The sequence below is a fragment of the Cydia splendana genome, chromosome 23 (genome assembly GCF_910591565.1).
Source record: "Cydia splendana chromosome 23, ilCydSple1.2, whole genome shotgun sequence".
Taxonomy (NCBI): Eukaryota; Metazoa; Arthropoda; class Insecta; order Lepidoptera; family Tortricidae; genus Cydia; species Cydia splendana.
The window spans coordinates 4549159-4569475 of NC_085982.1; the positions used below are offsets into that span (position 1 = coordinate 4549159).

At 38.5% G+C, this 20317-nt stretch overlaps 2 protein-coding genes across 2 annotated transcripts; one reads left to right on the forward strand and one right to left on the reverse strand.

Annotated features, from left to right (window-relative positions):
- Positions 1–1835: 1835 nt before the first annotated feature.
- Positions 1836–8380, reverse strand: LOC134801747 (uncharacterized). Its single transcript, XM_063774343.1, has 9 exons — positions 8092–8380; positions 7740–8009; positions 7425–7582; positions 6864–7034; positions 6054–6236; positions 5409–5813; positions 4389–4625; positions 3215–3324; positions 1836–2055 (listed from the first exon to the last, which is right to left on the reverse strand). The coding sequence occupies exons 1-9, from the start codon at positions 8159–8161 to the stop codon at positions 1962–1964; spliced, it is 1698 nt and encodes a 565-aa protein (XP_063630413.1). The 5' UTR covers positions 8162–8380; the 3' UTR covers positions 1836–1961.
- Positions 8381–9470: 1090 nt separating this feature from the next.
- LOC134801761 (leucine-rich repeat-containing protein 1) lies at positions 9471–19635 on the forward strand. The gene is made up of 7 exons (XM_063774357.1): positions 9471–10035; positions 10648–10810; positions 11085–11180; positions 11767–11935; positions 13809–13924; positions 14785–14883; positions 15544–19635. The coding sequence occupies exons 1-6, from the start codon at positions 9545–9547 to the stop codon at positions 14854–14856; spliced, it is 1107 nt and encodes a 368-aa protein (XP_063630427.1). The 5' UTR covers positions 9471–9544; the 3' UTR covers positions 14857–14883; positions 15544–19635.
- Positions 19636–20317: the final 682 nt, after the last annotated feature.

Consider the following 20317-nt stretch of genomic DNA (forward strand, 5'->3'; position numbering starts at 1 on the left):
TTAATGAAAATATTGTTGTCTTGCAAAAAGTGACAGACTTAAAAGCGTTTTAGACTACTATTTCTCGGTTAGTTAAGTGGTGTGTGTAGGGCACTTATAGGGAAGAAGGGATAGGGAGACTAAGGTACATATAGTTGGTCAAACCAGGGGCGTTGACCCAATTTGTCAGTCACCAAGAACCAGGAAAACTATACTCATCCTTTTCTTTTAGGTGCTAGTACTAGTGTAAGACAAAGATAGCATGATAGCGAGAATCATGCTATCTTTGTCTTACACTAGTACTAGCACCTAAAAGAAAAGGATGAGTATAGTTTTCCTGGTTCTTGGTCTATGATTGAAATGAGACAGTCCTTTGACAAACTATAATAGGGCCCGACAAATAGTGTAGTCTAAAACCCGAGTCTAAAACGCTTTTTACTTATGTCCACACATATACCATGGCAAAAAATAGGGTTGTTGGGGGAATAATGAGGAAGGGTTTTATGCTTGACCCGTATTGCCGAAAATAGATATTTTGATATACATTTTACTTCTAGTAAGAAGTTTAACATAGGTACCTATATATAATTTTAATCATATTCTATTGTGCGACAGCAAATATCAAAAAATTACTACCGACATAGTTAATAAATCATAGATAACAAAGACAAGTGAATAGTAATAATGCTAATTAATTTACAAACAAAGCTCTCAGTTGTTTAAGATTACTGGTATAAGAGAGCTTATTTCGAGAGAATACAGATTTGTATGGAAATAGTAGTCTATATTACTGACGTGTCTTTGTCAGAAAAGAACATATTGCCTGCTTTATTGCCATATTTTGATAACATTTATATTTTAATTTAAAATACCTAGTCTATTTAATACTTAGTTTGAAATCTGAATCAGCCATAACATGTTCAGTTGTATAAGATAAAACGTTCACTTTTTAAATGTTAATACATCAGTTTGGACAGAAAAGCGTATATAAAATATAAAGATGCGACTCACTTCGCTGGTCCATGGCGGGTTAGTGGGTCGCAATATCTTATAGTAGGTAAGTAAATATACATTCTACTTGTTTAAATATTTATCTAATGAGTCAATCGATAAAATGGTTTGAGGTTTTTTTTTTGTTTTACTGGCAACATTCATCAACGTCCGCACCACCTGATTGGATCAGACAATTTAATCAGATTGGTGAAAATTGTCCCCGTCTGGACACGCCTTATGCTTGGGTAGGAAAAATAGCGATGCGGCAAAAATACATAAAGCCTTAACACACTATCGCACCGCACTAAGGTCGCTGTGCGGTGCGGTAGTGTGTTACGGCTATTACTCAAAGAGAAATAAATATTACTTCTGTAATTTTAACTTGGAACTGCTTGTAATTGGTTAGTTACTTTAAGAACATGTTTATTATAGGTTTCCAATTTACTTACTAGATGTCGCTATTCTCTTGAAGGTGTATGATACAACGCGCTGTTAAGAATTTTCCTGATTTGTATAAGGCATAAATAATATAGGTAATTAATATTTACATACGTACTTACATACAACAATTTTGCTTTAAAAACAATTATACACATAATACACAACCCATCACATAAAATCTTTAAAATGGTTACACCAAAAACACTATAAAAATCTGTAAAGCTGATTTAAAATTCCTTAATTTATTATTAACCATATTTACGGCCATTAAGTTGTGAAAACTTTGTTATTGTGTATAAGTATTCATTCATATTGCACTTAAAACTAATACGATAGCATTATTTTTCTTAAAATCTATGAGAACAAACGTGTTTTCACCTTCGTGGCAAGCAATTTCAAATCCTTTTATCAATAAATTGACTAACTAAATGTTAGAAATTTTCGCAATTCCTCCTCAAATCGAATTTAATCCGAAAGCGATTTTAGATCGCTCGAACCGACTTTGCAGTCCCCAATGTGAACCCAAGTACCTTGACATAAAGGTTACTTTATATGCTGATAGTGCTTATAGTATCTGCAGGCGCCGGAGTCACCACGGGCTGTTGTATCGCTGGGTCCAGTAAAGGAATGCTGTCAGTTGTCCTGGAAATAAAATAATTAGTATAAATTCCTTTATTTAATCAATAAAAGATCAGAATAAATTGAAGAATAGGTACGGTCAGCCAAGAAAGTGGTTTACCACTTTTCGACTCTATCAATCAGATGATAGAGTCGAAAAGTGGTAAACCACTTTCTTGACTGACTGTACAACATTTTGTACAAGAAGGGGTCTTAGGAGGTTAAAGTTTTTTTTTTATTATTCTTTACTTATTTATTGAGGGTTTTTAAACAAATGCCACCCTTATAGAGGCTATTGACTAATAATAGTTATTTCTTTTACAAGGGGGCAAAGTTGTTGTTTAATCGCTCGTGCTAATATTGATACCCGAGCAGGCGAAAGATTCCAAAATTGAACCACGAGCGTAGCGAGTGGTTCGAAAAATGGAATCTTGAGCGTTGCGAGGGTTTCAAAGCACGAGGGTTAAACAAAATTGGCCCCCGAGTGAAACACAAAATTTTTTACCACACCAACCCGAAGCATATATTAAATGTAACATATCAAACAAAATTAAATCCAAATGAATGTTATTAAATATTTATCATCCAAAATCATCATTTAAAAGTCAATTATACCAGCAAACATAAGAAAACAACTCAAAATTTTCATTTGATTACTTTGCCTCACATGTGAATAAAATGCAACTTTGCTATCAGTTTTTGAAGTGCAAAGTAAGCCTTTCCTTTCCTAGCTGGTGTGGTGAAAAAAGCTTAAATCCTCCTTGTTAATAATGTTACTAGTAAAGAAAATAAACTACTAAATTGGTATTATTTGTATACTGTAACGATAATAATGATTATTATTTTTTACAAGCTCTGCCCGCGGCTCTGCACATAATTTTATTTAAGAGAGTTACTAAATTAAAGATCATACATGCTAAATTTTATAACATTCGGTTACGTTTAAAAAAACAGGTAATAGACAGAGTCACTTACGTATTTATAATATAAAATTTTACTATAGTGCGATATAAAATAGTAGAAATAAAATAAAACGGGACTAAAAAATTCCCATACTAAATTGTTGCCATGTTTAAGCATTTTACGTAGGTTTGACATTTACGTAGGAAGCGGCACCCTAAATAATTTTCTACAATTTCTTGTCGGACTATAAGTATATTAGTATAGATACTATGGATTTTACCTCGTTCTAGTCAAAGTTTGTTCAGTGATGATTTCCTCGCAACACGGTGTCGTCGTTTTGTTGCGGACGATGGGAAGAGTCGTGCACAATGTGGCCGAGAGATACACATACTGAAAAAATACAACGTAATGTTAATTAAGTTGAAGTAATATTAAATATGTGCTAGTTTACATAGAGACCAATAGAGACGGAGAGCTAGCTCGAAAAAAGTAGGTATATAATTGTGGTAGGTAAGTTGTATAATATTTTTAATGTGTAATGTAATAATGTAATAATCCTTTATTTCAGACAGTAGATTGCATTATTTTCTACAGTTCTTGCGTTTTTTTTCTGTCTGTGTGCCATTTATTGGCAAAAGGCCTCCTCCAACCTTCTCCATTCCTCTCTATCCTTGGCAACTCTCGTCCATGTGGTTCCTGCTGTGGCTTTGATGTCGTCCACCCATCTTCTAAATGGTCTACCTCTTTTCCTTTTCTTATGGCCTGTGAACCAGTTCATTATCGATTTCGACCATTTTTCTTTGCCTCTAATTGTATGTCCTGACCATTTCCATTTTAACTTTTTTATTGTTTTTGTGACATCTTTTGTTTTGGTGATCTTCTTTATGGATTTTATTCTTATTTTATCCGATAGTCTTTTCCCCAGCATACTTCTTTCCATGGAGTTTTGGCAAGTTTCTAGCTTTCTAATGTGTGTTTTAGTGAGAGCCCAGGATTGGCAGCCGTAAGTAAGTATAGGAAGTATGCTGGTATCAAAGAGTTTCCGCTTGATAGTTACATTGATATCTTTATTTTTCATTATTTCCTTTAGGCTCCAATATGTCTTCCAAGCATTTCCAATACGTCTATCTATTTTTAATGTGTACTTAACAGTAAATCAAAAAAATTTTTTTTCATGTTTATATTTTTGTAAAAGAATAAATATTTATTGTTACAATTTTGGTAGCAACTAGCAACTAAAACGTCATTATAATTAGTTTGTAATACTATTCCTATATTTCATATTACTACATCCGAGCGTCTGGCAGCTCTTTATTAGTGAGGGCCAGAAAAGGATTGTAAAATTTTGTCACACATAAGTACATATAGGAAAAAAAAGAAACAAACTGTTTTTCAAGCAGCCCTAAAGCGAATGAGTTAAAAACTACTCTTTGATTTGAGAGCTTAGTGCTTACCATAGCGACAACGAGTATCAAATAAATAGTCGGCGTAGACCAGTGGCCAGCGTTTTCAATAGCGACAACACCCATCACCCAGTTGATAGCGAAGAATGGCTCCAACACTAAGCACAAGTTCAGGTAAGACTTGAGCTCGTTCCCTTCCGTATTCCAACTCCATTTCAAAGATAGGTTGTCCATGCTGTAGAGTACGTTTAGGAGTCCTCTGTCTTGTAAGGATTTTATGTATGGAGGCTGGAAATGAGACGTCAATTATTTATTGTAGAACACCTTATGTTAACTGTACCTAAGGCGTGTGCAATCAATCACCTTTTTTAGGGTTCCGTACCTCAAAAGGAAAAAAACGGAACCCTTATAGAATCACTCGTGCATCTGTCTATCTGTCTGTCCGACCATTCCCCCCTTTTATCTCCGAAACTACTGGGTTTAACCTTTTGATCGCCACAGACGGCAATTGACGTCAACGCTAAATCGTGACAACGACGCCAAAGACGGCATTTGACGTCAATCGTTTTTTGATGAAAATCTACTGAAAAACACCCCACTTTTAGGTCGGCATTATTTATTCACAAAACTAAATTTTACCCCCGTGGCGTTAGTGGCACGGCAAATGGATGCGCCGCTTGGCGTTCAAAAGGTTAAAATTTTGAAAAAAAATGCTTCTTTACCTATAGATGACAGGAAAATCTATTAGAAATGTGCAGTGATGACTGCAGTCAAGTGTGAGTCGGACCTGATTAAGTACTTAGTTTTTGATCCGACCCCTACGGGGTTTTTAATGACATTTCTTTCACGTTCCACATCAAAAAATACTTACATTGTTAAAAATTGGGTAATGTACGGAACCCTTGGAACGCGAGTCCGACTCGCACTTGACCAGTTTCTTTTACGGTTTATTCATGACTTCGGGGCTCTAGAGATTATTAATTTTTATAGTAAGTAAAAGCACCTTAATGTAACCGTAGCATGATAATAAGGTACTTAAGTATAGCAACAAATTCATGTAATCACCCTTACCTGATTCTCACCGTCTAAATCTAACTCTCCATTAGAATTCCCCAGATTAACATTATACTGGCAATCATCTTCACTCATATTGTAATCCTTATCTGAAGTATCTGTGTTCTTCCGGCTACTGCTAGGGCTGTATATGTTATCCAAAGTATCGATACTTCCGGTACTGTTCCTTTGCTCGTTCTTAGGCCAGTTCGCTAGGTGATGGTCTACCAATTCCTGAATCTTGGCTGTTAGCATTTCAGCTTGCTTCCTATTGACGCTTTGCAGTCCGATTATGATAATGCCAGTATTGATCAGGATCAGAATCATAGCTGGAACCATGAATCCCATGACCATCCCCTTTTCTATCGACATCCAGCAATAGTGCTTTATTTCGTAGTGTTCCATCGATAGAGCGTAGTTGAACTGAAATTAAATAATTTTTAAAGTGATTTATAAAGAACTTTATCTTTTTAAGACATTATGAAATATGACTTGGTTACGTAAGATGAAGTAAAATGAACAATGAAAAAAAAACAGACAGTCCTAATTGAAGAGTTTCTTGTAGATGTTTCATCCAATGTCTTTAATAGCTTTACTAGAGATTATCAGACCGACAAACGACACGCTTACAGTTATTACAGAATAAATATGATAAGAACATACCATGACCACAATCGCCGGGACTCCATACGCCAGTAAGTAGATATACTTAAGCGGCAGCAGTGTATCGCAGACGCAGTACTCAGCCACGGCGGCAGCTAGCGCCACGATCCACATCGCGCAAGACACGTGCGTGTAGTGGAGGAGTAGGGCGATGCGCTCACATTGAGATGGGGATGAGACGCCCTGGGTAAATGAAGAAGAGAATTCATTTATTCAGGATGCCTACAATATTGCTCAAGGCCATTGAAAACACTTTAACCGTTTACCAGGCCGACAGTTCAAACTTGACAATTAAAATATGTCTTACTGATCGAAAATAGAACACATGTTGGAAGTGCCGTATGTGGGAAATATATATCCCTTCGCCTGGTAAAGGGTTAAAGCATAAACGTCACACACGAATATATTTTTTGGAAAATTACAAGTATAATTATATGATTTCCTATAATTTGTTTTGCACTTTCCGTAGATATTCAATTACATCCCACTGACTGCGCCAGTATCGCCTACTTAGTTTTATTTTGGACGTAGAACAATTAAAGCAGTTTGGTGATGCACTGCACCCCATGTGTTCTATTACTTCTGTTGTCGTCTTAGCTTTTGGTTAGATTCCAGTTACTCTATGTGTGTGTGATATGGGAGCGCCATACTTGGCGTCAAAACCTAACATGGTTGAATTCAGTAATTTTGACGAGATCACGAACGTCAACTTTGTACCGACTAAGATACAATGTGGAGTTGGGTAATTGGGGAATATGAACTTGGCGTTAAATAAAGGAAGTCTAAGATAATAATTCAAATGTTACTTACCATGACTGCTTGTATATAGATAAGCGTACAAGCCGCTAGACAGCAGCACAGGTTAATGTTGATTGGGTACAGCTTGCTGCTCTTTCTAAATTCAGCTGCGTATTCACTCCATAGCAGCCACATCACAGTGGCAGCTAACATCAGAACTGCGATACCGCTAGTGACGAATATCTATTAACACAACAATATTTTGTTTATAAACTGAAATAAATGTCATATACTAAGAAAAAGTGACCAAGGCTTCCAGTGCCCCAGGCTGGAATCGAACCAGCGTCCTCTGCTATCGCGGCAGGTGCCTGAACCACTCAGCCACCGGGCTACAGCGACATTAGTCAAATTTTTCCAAGTATATGCACATCCTACTGAAGGCTTGTGGCCTTAATTTATATAGTAGTGTTTCTACTTGATAAAAACAAATTAAAATATTTTCTGAAAAATAATTTAATTTGTTCAAATACTTCATAATATTTTGTTTGTTTTACATACTTTCACCGACTGCGGATTTATGAACTAGACTGTACATATGACATAAAGTTTTGCATTTTGGAAATTAATACTCACCAGTATTTTCCATTCGTTTCTCACGCCATGGCAGTTGTTGAAGCCGTACAGGTATGTAACACTGTCTATGATATTATGCTCCTTAAGATCCGCATCGGCCAGGGAGTCATCTGGTAAGTCCACCTCCGAGTCCATCACTCGGGTGTCCACCGATTTGCCTAAAATATAATCATTATATTTCTATTTGTTGATGTAAAAGACACAAACCTATAAATATGTTAAGTGAAAGAAGTTCAACAGAAAAACAAACAACTGTTGATTTTAAATTCATATGTTCAGTGAACCTGTTGCGTTAAATTTTAAAATACCGTTTACCTTGATTGCTTCTGGATAAGATTTCTGGATTTGGATATAACGGAGGATTGTCATCGTAAATGGAAGACGTAAAGTTAGATACTACTCCGCCGTATTCGGAGTCGTAAGAGGTAATGTCGTAGTCCGTGCGATCTTCCCTTGGATATGCTTTTCGATATTTAATTGAGACTGGCTGGAACGATCGGTAAGACGGTGGTTTTTGGTTCTTGAAGAAACTATCATCCATACTTGATCGACGTACATGGTGGTAGGTCCTATTTTGCTGTAGAGCTAATTAATAACAACAATAAACATATTTATATTATATGACAGACTTCGTATTCACTAAGAAAGCCTGTATAATAATACTTACCATTTGTATTACAAATAAAAAATTGCTCTATAAGAGCTATTGTAAATATTAACTTAAAAATATGAGACATTTTATTTATATTTTAAATACAATCACTTTGAATAAAAAAGGAGCACTTGTTAATATTTTATTGCGTCTAATCGTAGCTAATCATTTCCTAATTTAATTCTACGACTATCCTATGTTTATTTTTAATACAATCGATTAGGCCAAACATTTTCCGCGAAAATACAAAAATCAATACATTGCTTACGTTACATTTGACGCAACACTCAACTGTTTAGTTCATGTAAACTAAACTTCATCTAAACTAATTGAGTAGTTTTATTAAACGTATGGAATAATCCGTTTTTAAATATATGCTTTAATATAATGTATAATAGTAATTTAATAATGACAAATCACTTATTTTTGTATTTGGTAGTTAATGATCACAATATCCTAGCAACACTTTCTAAAAACCTCAAGAAGGTTTTTAGGTGTTCTTAACCACTTAGGCCAAGCGCGCACCACGACTTTTTGTCGCGCGATAATTTAGTCGCAGAAATGTAACGTATGTGTTTATATGGCAGTGCGCGCATATGCGACAAAACAATCGCAGCGATTTTAAAATTGTGATTTGTCACGTTTTTCCGCGATTGCTCGCGACGCGATTGTCGCAAAGTGAATTGCAGCATGCGGAGTTGTATGGCCCCGCGCGCACTGCGATAATAAAATCGCACCCCGGCCGGACCTCAGTCGGCATTTCGCTCTCCAAGCCTCAACATATCGGCACCTGCTTCTCCAATGGAGTCTCAAAATGAGACGCTAGATGTTGACCATTTAATTATGGAAATAGACGGGGATCACCAAATGCTCAAAGTCATACAGCGATCGCATATTAAAGACACGTTTCATGACAAACGACTGGTGCGAAATCCATGTTGAGAATGAACAAATCGCCGACTTTTTCATCGCAGTGCGCGCAATGAATTTTCTGCGATATATTATCGTGGTGCGCGCTTGGCCTTACGATTAAAATAATTTTGTAAAATGTACATCACTCATTATCCACTTGGTAACGCAATAAATTAATCATTCTTCATTATGAAACCGACATTTCACAAAGTTACTATAGTTGGTCAAACCAATACTTTGTCAGTCAGTAAGAACCAGGAAAACTATACTCATCCTTTTCTTTTGGGTGCTAGTACTAGTGTAAGACAAAGATTATCTCTGTCTGTGATTGAAATGAGACAGTCCTTTGACAAACTATATGAATATCCTACAATTTCTATGTTCGTAACTTCGTAAACGTATAAAGTATTTTCGCATTGAGCATAAGAAAAATACTTCTTTAAAATGTCAAACTGTCCTACTGTCAACTCCACTGCAATGCACCGAATGCACCTGTCATTTACACAACAAATTCAAACGCAATAGTTTCTTGAAATGTACCCAAAATAACTCAAAAATGAGTTCAATATTAAAATTTATTCGTGATAATCACATATTGGCCATAATAGAATCAGCAGTAGTAAAAAAAAAGTCAAGACTGAGCCTCAATGCGTTCGATATCACAGAAATTCCCAGCCTTTTGTATACCTGTTACGAAGTCGAGCATCTTTACCTACATAGAAACAAAATAACAACAATATCAGTGGAATTAACACAGTTATTAAACTTGACGACGCTGACCCTTGATTATAACAACATAAGTTCCTTGCCACCGGAGATAGGGAGCTTGAAAAACCTCGTGAACTTAAATTTGAGTTACAATCCTTTACAAGTGTTGATTCCCGAGATTGGTGAACTGGAGAACCTTGAGGCGTTCTGGTGCAACAGGATAGGGCTTCGGGAGATACCAAAGGAAATTGGGAACCTCAGTAAGTTGGATACCTTCGGGGCGCGAGGAAATCTACTCAAAACTATACCGGAGGAGATGACCAAACTGTCAAAATTGAGGTGAGAATTATTTTTAACGTAAGATGAACTTGACATTGAATTTCTGTCGGAAACTAGTTGGCAAGGATTTTATAGATTTTATTAACAAGTGTTTTAATTACAATTATTCACTTAACAAATACAAAACAAAACACACACTTCATACATTAAAATTATTTCGTCGTGGTTAAGGACAAATATATTTTTAGACAATAATGTAGATGCAGGGACAACACAAAATAGATTATTGTGGTGAAAATGTACGAGGAGGGCTGACCCCAAGTGATATGGGAACATAGCCAGGAGAAAGAAGAAGTTATTTTTAGACTTAATATAAAAAAAAAACGAAATTTGAGGTAACATTTAAAAAAAATGGTATACATAACTAAAACAAAGCTTTTAAAATTGTGTTCAAAACAGTATTAGTATTTTATACTCATCATCATATTTATTCATCAACAATACAAGATTGTGTTTGAAATGCACTTAGTTACAATAAAATATAAAATACTATTATCCTCTTTTTGGTTTACTTTTAACAACTGTTCTTCTAACTGAAGGTATGACCATACTAACATAGATGTATATACAACACCAATTCTGCACAATATTTCAAGTCTTCCCACATTCCAGGTGGCTGACCCTAGAGCACAATGAGATTGAGAACTTACCGAACACCCTTGGAGCCCTAGAAGCCCTGGTACACTGTAATCTGCGGCACAACAACCTCAGGGAATTCCCGATGTCCGTGCTGCAGTGCGGTGATCTCATGTTTCTACAGCTTAATAATAACCAGGTAAGGTTAAGTTAAAAACTAATAGTGATATTCATAAACACGTTACTGGCCTGAATTAGCTATGAATTGTTTGACTTTATCTGTCATTTTGACTTATGTATTTGTAAGAAAGGGATAAAAGATAAATTAACTAAATGTAAAGTTTTATAAGGGGGTAAGAGAATAAGATGAATGATATATAGTTGAGGCCACTAATGTGGATAAGAATAGTTATAAACTAGGTTAAGTCTGTTATTATTAATTCTGTCATCTAATCTACATTATAATATTCTAGATATCCAGCTTACCAGAGGACTTCGACATAAATTCCCTGCAAGTGTTAGAAATGATAGACATGAGGGACAACCCCATCTGTGAGCTTGACCATCCTGTAAGTTTTTTTTTTAATATTCTACCCAGAAATGACGACTATGACGGGCAAAGTTGAGGGCCAGAGGACTCGCGGCAGACCACCCGCTAGATGGAGTGCACAAGTTACTACACCGTTGCATCTACATCTGCAGGAAGCCATGCATATGGCGGGTGACAGAAGCCTATGGAAGAGACTGGTCAGCAACATTACGATATGATGTCACAATCCTCAGCATTGAGGGAACAACTGATGATGATGATGTTTCTACCCAGAATTGTACCTGGCTGAGATCCGCACACAATAGCCGACATATGTGGTCCGTGAGATTAAACCCGTCTTGTTCTAAGTTTAGACATATTAATTAATGAGGGGTGGGTAGTCTATCTCGCGTGCGAGATACTGTCGCACCTCTGTGGGTTTTACCCATTATTTTCACTTCTAAAGAGGGTGACTGCTATTAGTTATTGGCCACTACATTAGTAATTGGCCTTTCCTAACAAATCAGAAAGAAACAACCGAAAAGAAGTCTTATTGTTAGGAGTGGAGTGGGTAGTAATCTACGCAGTGGCCAATAACCATAGCAGTCACCCGATATTGTTTTCAGAAACACATGCTCATCCGCTACGCGGACGTGTCAGCGCAGAGCTCGCTGAGCGAGATAGCGTCGGCGTCGGGGTCGGGGCGGCACGCGGCCGCGCTGGCCGTCAACGCCACCGCGCTGCGCCTGCCGGCCGTGCCCGGCCCCAGGCGGCTCGACAACCACGCCTTCATGGGTGAGTGACAGAGACACATGCTCGCTGAGCGAGATAGCGTCGGCGTCGGGGTCGGGGCGGCACGCGGCCGCGCTGGCCGTCAACGCCACCGCGCTGTGCCTGCCGGCCGTGCCCGGCCCCAGGCGGCTCAACAACCACGCCTTCATGGGTGAGTGACAGAGACACATGCTCGCTGAGCGAGATAGCGTCGGCGTCGGGGTCGGGGCGGCACGCGGCCGCGCTGGCCGTCAACGCCACCGCGCTGCGCCTGCCGGCCGTGCCCGGCCCCAGGCGGCTCGACAACCACGCCTTCATGGGTGAGTGACAGAGACACGTGCTCGCTGAGCGAGATAGCGTCGGCGTCGGGGTCGGGGCGGCACGCGGCCGCGCTGGCCGTCAACGCCACCGCGCTGCGCCTGCCGGCCGTGCCCGGCCCCAGGCGGCTCGACAACCACGCCTTCATGGGTGAGTGACAGAGACACATGCTCGCTGAGCGAGATAGCGTCGGCGTCGGGGTCGGGGCGGCACGCGGCCGCGCTGGCCGTCAACGCCACCGCGCTGTGCCTGCCGGCCGTGCCCGGCCCCAGGCGGCTCGACAACCACGCCTTCATGGGTGAGTGACAGAGACACATGCTCGCTGAGCGAGATAGCGTCGGCGTCGGGGTCGGGGCGGCACGCGGCCGCGCTGGCCGTCAACGCCACCGCGCTGCGCCTGCCGGCCGTGCCCGGCCCCAGGCGGCTCGACAACCACGCCTTCATGGGTGAGTGACAGAGACACGTGCTCGCTGAGCGAGATAGCGTCGGCGTCGGGGTCGGGGCGGCACGCGGCCGCGCTGGCCGTCAACGCCACCGCGCTGCGCCTGCCGGCCGTGCCCGGCCCCAGGCGGCTCGACAACCACGCCTTCATGGGTGAGTGACAGAGACACATGCTCGCTGAGCGAGATAGCGTCGGCGTCGGGGTCGGGGCGGCGCGCGGCCGCGCTGGCCGTCAACGCCATCGCGCTGCGCCTGCCGGCCGTGCCCGGCCCTAGGCGGCTCGCCAACCACGCCTTCATGGGTGAGTGACAGAGACACGTGCTCGCTGAGCGAGATAGCGTCGGCGTCGGGGTCGGGGCGGCACGCGGCCGCGCTGGCCGTCAACGCCACCGCGCTGCGCCTGCCCGCCGTGCCCGGCCCCAGGCGGCTCGACAGCCACGCCTTCATGGGTGAGTGACAGAGACACATGCTCGCTGAGCGAGATAGCCAGACATGGTGCACACAATCCACAGACGCCAGACGAATGAGCAACGGGCACTCGTTCGCCTGATCTAAACATCTCTAGAGCATTATGCTCTAGAATCCTAGTTCTTGGGTTGCATCTGCTCGTGGTGTAAACGTTGTAAACGAACTTTTCTTTACACTAAAAGACCAAGAATGAATGCTCTACTCTGTTTCTATTCTAGCTCTTTGTTAGGTCTAAAATTAAGTCAGTGGGTCTAAAGTATTTTATGGATTTTACGATGAACAAACGTTCGCGTGCACCAGTCGTAATAACGCCATCTAGTGTATATTGGGTAGACTAATTCCGGCACGCCACGCCACGCTCGCCATCAATGCCAATGTAATGCTTCAAAACATTGTGTAGGTAGTATTTCTATGTCTATTCCATCTTTAAAGGTACAGCGTAAAGATTAGCTTTTGATTCTCTTAACTTTACGATTTCTTGAGGAAAGACGAGAACGACTCAAGCATACAATAAAATATGTACGAGTCGTATGAGCCACGTACATCAGAGGGTTAGCACGTGGCAACAATTGACCGGAAAATGCATCGTTAAAAGGCTCATGTTAATTTTGTTCCGATGTCCCCAACTTATAGCCTACCTAACCTAATATTGAGCGAATTTCTTTTCCAGCTGAAATGGACTTGGACGCATCCTCGGTAGACTCCTCTGAAGACTGGGAGAACAGCGTGAACAGCTCGGAGCTGGACGTGCAGTATCAGAGCGACGAGGAGCGCGCCGACAATGAGGTATGCCGCCGATATTGAGGTTAAGCACCTAAAGAGGAGCCTGTAGCCCGGGCGTAAGAATACGGCTACGGTATCCCCTGCCTATCGTAAAAGGCGACTAAAAGGGGTTCTCGGGGTCGGAGACGGTCGCAGCTAGGGACTGCGACTGAAAAAAAGAGGGGACCCACAAAGGGGCATAACGCTAGAACGGCACTGGCCACAGAGCCATCCGAAATGCGCCGAGGAGGACAACTGGGAGGTTTTTAGTCGGTGAAAGTCCGACATAACCTCCGCGCTGTCCCTGCGGTGCGGAGGTATCCAAAAGGTACCTCAATGAGGCGTTGCAATGAGGAATTAGTTCTTTATCCTCACACGGGTGCGACACGGTGGGACGTGTTGTGTGTTATCGTTATACGTCAATTGTAATCACCTTTTACAATATGAAGCTTACAAAATAGTTGGCGGTACCCAATCCCACAATCGTTCATTGCACGCATAGAAGGTAGGATCCTATAGAAGTGCTATACGCGTGCCTCCGTGAGGGACAAAACATACGCAATGCGACACTATGATTGGTCAAATTTATTTGTTGCTTACCATAATCCATACTAAATTTACGGTGGGCAATAAAATAAATGTGAGACTGTGACAAGGACAAATAATAATCTCTTTCGCTGCTACTCCTACTGAAAGTTATATAAGACTGTTCGGTCATTTCCCCCCACTCCTCATGCCTGATCCAGTTATATACTAGATTCATGATTGCACGTTTGTAATTCGAAGTTCAAATACTCACTCCTTTTGCCATGTTGAGCGTCCACTCAGTTTACACACTAACAATCATGCGAGCACCGGACGGCGTTGTAAACACGCTCACATAGATCGCTCAATTCTTCCAGGCCGTGGGCATGGTGTTGCCAGAGCTGTCCCGCTACGCCTCCACCGCCAGTTAAGCTGGCAACACTGGGAGGATAATTATGGTAAGTATTTAACAAATAGCTTAGACTGCTGCTACCGAACATACCTATTAATCTACATCAATCACTATTACTCTTAATAAAAAATAATTAATTGACCCAAAAAAGAAAAACATAATAATAACAGCATAGGTACCTTCAGATCCACAGCGCAGGCTTCGTCATCATACAGATAGCTCATCCACCTCAGGTTTCGTCAAAATAAAATGTATACGTTCACATATGTCATCTGCAACATGCATCGTCAAATTTAAAAGGACTTTTACTCTTAATTGTCTTATTGTATATGAACTACGTTCCGTTAATAAACATGGAACATGTGGAGGTTTGATCTTATTTAAGATCTTGCGTGATTCGGTTGAAAATTGGAAATAACAAATATTATCAACATTTTTATTCAAGACAACCGTTCATATTCGCATTGAGAAAATTAAGTGAATCTGTTTGATTTGGACTTATCATGGTCTTGTCTCGTCGATTCTTAGATACGGTATTGACCTATGGGGTAACTCTAACGATCATACAAATCACCAGATGGTTTTTTTGTATCAAATTATAAAGATCTGTCATAGAAGGTCAATTCATCTAGGCCATTTATAATTTATTTCATGGCCCTGAATAGTCGAAAGCTTAAATACAACATAAACTCCCTAATTCTTTCAGATTAGGGCGTGAATTGGCCAGAGCTGTTCCGATGCTCCACCGCTAGTAGAACAAGCAACGCAGCGAGAAAAATTTGTGATTATTTTGAACAAATCGTTTAGCAACTGTTTCATTTGACAATGCAAATTGAAATGTGATTATTCCTGTCTAGAAGAACTGTAAACATTCATGTTAAGACAATTGAACCTGTGCTTATGACATGTTGTTATAAAATAAGTTCGAATAGATCTTTTTTTAGGTCGATTAAATACTGTAAACATTTCTGAAAGTTATACACTCCGTATTTAAGCATCTTGAAGATCTGACTGTACCAAAAAGCTTATAAATACTGAATGTTAAACAAAAAATTGAGGTAAGGAGATTTCAGCTTTATTTGCGGTGCATGTACTCTGTCTCTGTCTTCAGGGTGACTTCCTTGAACATATCAACAAAAAATCTAATTATTTAACGGGAAAAAGGGAATCATTCTCTAGAAAGAGCCAGAAGAATTACAATTGAATAAACTCAGCCTCAAAATATTTCGTCAGGTGACAACCAAAACTCAATAATTACTAAAAAATACCCATTAAACAAAAATCAACCTTATTGCAGTACTAATATGGTTCACTATGGTTATGAACTCTGTTTGTGTCTTCAGGGTGACTTCCTTGAACATATCTTTAAAAAAATATCTAAGAATTTAACGGGGAAAAGGGAACCATTCTGTAGAAAGAGCCAGAAGAATTACAATTGAATAAACCGATCCTCAAAATATATCGTCAGGTGACAACGAAAACTCACTAATTACTAAAAAATACCCAATAAACAAAAATCAACCTTATTTACTAATATGGTTCACTATGGTTATGAACTTGTGGTGGTAATTAGTGAGTTTTGGTTGTCACCTGAAGATATACGTCAACCTTCAGTGTTCTTATCAGACTCTTAGGATCTATTGGCTATTTCAGAGATGTTTCATGATAGCGTAATTTGACAATATAAATCGACACGAGTTGCGAATTACCTATTCGCACATGTATCGTACAACGTTTTACAGTACATATGGCCCTTTAAATTTGACATACGCACGGAAAGTGCTCTTTCCCCCACTAGTGCGGGAAAGTAGCACCATATGTACTGTAAAGAGTATTTATATTCTATTGTATTGTAATATATGCGTTTGTACGGGACAGCTCATGGAATGACCCTTTTTCAAATGAGACAGTTGACTATAAACACCCTCTTTGAACCTTAGTCTTTACAATGAGGTTTACAATATCGTCAGGTGACAAGCAAAACTCACTAATTACTAAGAAAACATGAAACAAAAATCAACCTTATTCCGGTAATAATATGGTTCACTATGCCTATTAACTTGTGGTAGTAATTAGTGAGTTTTGCTTGTCACCTGACGATATGTCATAACTGACAATAGTTTGGATATAGTTTGCCAAATTGTTGGTTTGATAATATTAAACCCTTGGTGCTGAAGTTTGGGCCAAACTTTAGAAATGTTATGTTACTGGTGGCGCCTAAATTGCACTGCCGTTCCTATTAAAAAAAAACATGAATGCCATAGATATTTTTTAAATTATTCCTAGTTTAATAAAGGCCAATGGACAAATCTAATTAATTTCGTCACAATTTCTGTAAAAATGTTATGAATTAAAATTTTATTTTAATTTATGAGGGTTTAAGATACCTATTTAATTGCTTCCTATAGCTTTTAACAGTGACGGCCCAAGTAAATAATAAATGTAACATCTTTTAATATTATTTTTTAAATTACATTTGGCTTAAGAAAATAAAATTTAGGCAGAATCCAGAGACTTGTACAGGTGGGAGCTTAGAGCATTTAATAACTGGAGTCGCCTTTAAGACCTTACCCCTCTGACTTTTGTATGAACTGACATGGCTATTTGTACGTTACCTACAAATCATGTAGAAATAGCAATACATTTGACGTAGCCTCCCCCGCAAAAATCGGCAGACTGTTTCGTAAAGAAAATGACAGCGATGACATCTCCAGACTAAATGCTCTAAGGGTGGGAGAAATGAATTTGTCGAAAATAGTTAATACCCCTTATGTTACCAATGTACCTATTGTTGTATTTGTATAGCAAAGTTTAACCGCCACCGTCGGCTATAGCCGGCAAAGTTACAGCGTAAATTCAACCATAATAAATTCTAATAAAGTTCATTGTGGCATGTGATATAAAGTTCTTTATGTGATACAAAAAGCTTCAACTCTCCCAACCCAAATGTTGAAAACTCGGAATTCTCTTAAGTTTACCATGCCTAGATTATTTTTAATACTTAATACATTTCATCAGACTATACTCTGTATCTTTAGGTACTTAAATAAAAGTAAACAAATAATTTGTACATTTTCGGGTACTTATAACATTTATTGATTAACCAACTAAATACAAAACCACCTGGTTCTGTCACTGAACGACCTGACTTTAACCTACATTATTTGATCATGTAATGTTTTCATCTACCCTCAACCGGCTTTAGAAGCCATTGAGGGTAGATTTTGTTTACTCTTTTTTAAATACCTAAAGATAGTAAAAATACAGACTATAGCTAGTGTCATTTTTTTAACCCATACTTGCCCAGTGTGTCGTATCCGCCCCATTGTTTTTTTTTTTAGCTTTACCTTAAAAAGCGAGAGTTGTTTATTATTGTTAATCGATGCAGATAAATGTCAGAATATAGTTTATATTTAGAATGCGTTCAAAATTACTAAATTGCTTATACCAGTAACTTTAACTTGAAGTAGCTTTGCTTTAAAAGTTTATTTTAAGGTGTTTAAATAAATATTTTATCGACTGTGATAGAATTTTCGGCATAATCTGCATTGAAATAACTTTGTTTAAGTTTACACTGTTAATAAAAAAAAACTATTTTTATAATAATTGTCAAAGGTTGGTAATTATTTTTTAGGTTATTCATACTTTGCGTACCATTTTCCGTTTTTACTACTACAACTTACCTTCAATTAGCCTTTTAGTAAGCCAGTGTTTAATACCAGATCAAGAACAAAAGAATAAACTAAAGACTAAAAAGTAGAGATGCCCCGAATAGTGGTTTCGGCCGAATACCGAATATTCGGCCCCTCTCTCTGCTGAAGCGCCGAATATTCGGCACGACACGCGAACATTTTGTGTCACAATTATTATGAAAACAACAGAACTAATGAATGTAGTTAGAGTCAATCAAATCAGACCCATGATAAAAATATTTTTTTTTGTAATTAAACAAATGCTCAAAAAGGATCTTCGTATTTAACAACTTTCCAAGAATACATTTTAAATATACCAGTTTTTGGTTATTTTTGTTGTGTAATTTTTCTTTTTAGGTAGGTGCAACAGGTATTCAAAATATAGGTATCGGCAAAATGGCCGAATAAGACGAATACCGAATATTCGTGGCATCTCTATTAAAAAGGTCGATGGCGTTAAAGGGTTATAAAGGTAATTAATAAATATGATTCAAGAGCTAAAAATATTGCTAGTTAAAAAAAAAATTGCTTATTATAACGATTTAAAAGACAAAAGTACATCCATTAGTTAAACCTATTTTCTAAGGTATGAAGTTAAAACTTTTGTTTAATAGTTTTTCCTCTAGACTTTTTGGACCTATCAAGGCTTAGTGGGTACAGATGTAGTGCATAATTGTTTTCCATCGTATTTTCTCGGAAACGTTCGTATTTGTCATGCTACTTCCGTCAATCTCAGTCCTTTTTGTATCGAGACTGACTGAAATAGGAAGGCACGTTCGTACGTTTCCGTGAAAATACGATGGAAAATAATTATGCGCTATATCTGTATAAGTAATAGTTTATCCCCTAGAATTTTTGGACTTATCAAGGTTTAGTTTAGTGGGTAACAGGTATAATATATCAATCCAGTAAAGTACCAAAACCAAAGCATAAAGGTAACAAAATGTAATAAAACCTGTGCATTGATTCTCCATTTTTGGGACACAATTAATCTTTTGACCGCCACCGTCGGTTATACGCATACTCATTTATTCATAAAGCCAATTTACATGTCAAAATAAAATTAGAATTATACAGTTAAAATTGAGATCAAAACTAAAATAAAACTTAAAATTAAATATACAATTATAATTGAAAATTAAAACAAAAGCTTATGCGCATGTCGAATTAAAATTAGAAATACGTTTAAAATTAAAATTGATTTTAAGAATGAAAATAAATTTAAATTAATATCAAAATTAAAATTAAAAACAAAGGCGATTTACATGTCAAAGTAAAATTGAGATCAAAAATTAAAACGTAAATTAATTTTAAGACGTAACAAATATAAGAGCCTCGGTAGAGAGTACCATTTTGTACCATTTGGAGTTGAAACTCTAGGTCCATGGGGTCCCAGCGCGCATAAGTTGTTTGCAGAAATCGCGAAGCGTCTGGTTGACGTAACTGGTGACCGAAGAGCTGGCGGCTACCTCGCACAACGTATCAGCATTGCGATACAGCGAGGAAATGCCGCCAGCATCCTTGGTACAATGCCTCAGGGGCCTATTTTAGATTTAAGCTAGTTAATAATTTCGTTTAGTAGTACCACTGTATATATATTGTATGAAAATTAAAATAATTTAAAAACCAAAGTCAACATTTAAATTTAAAATCAAAATAAAAGGTAAATATGGTACGATATTAAGATAAATTATAGATGACATGTTATACCTTACATGGACCTTAATACTTTCTATTAAACTTTACTATGCGTATTATACAAAATAAAATAGTCGTGGGGGGTGGTGC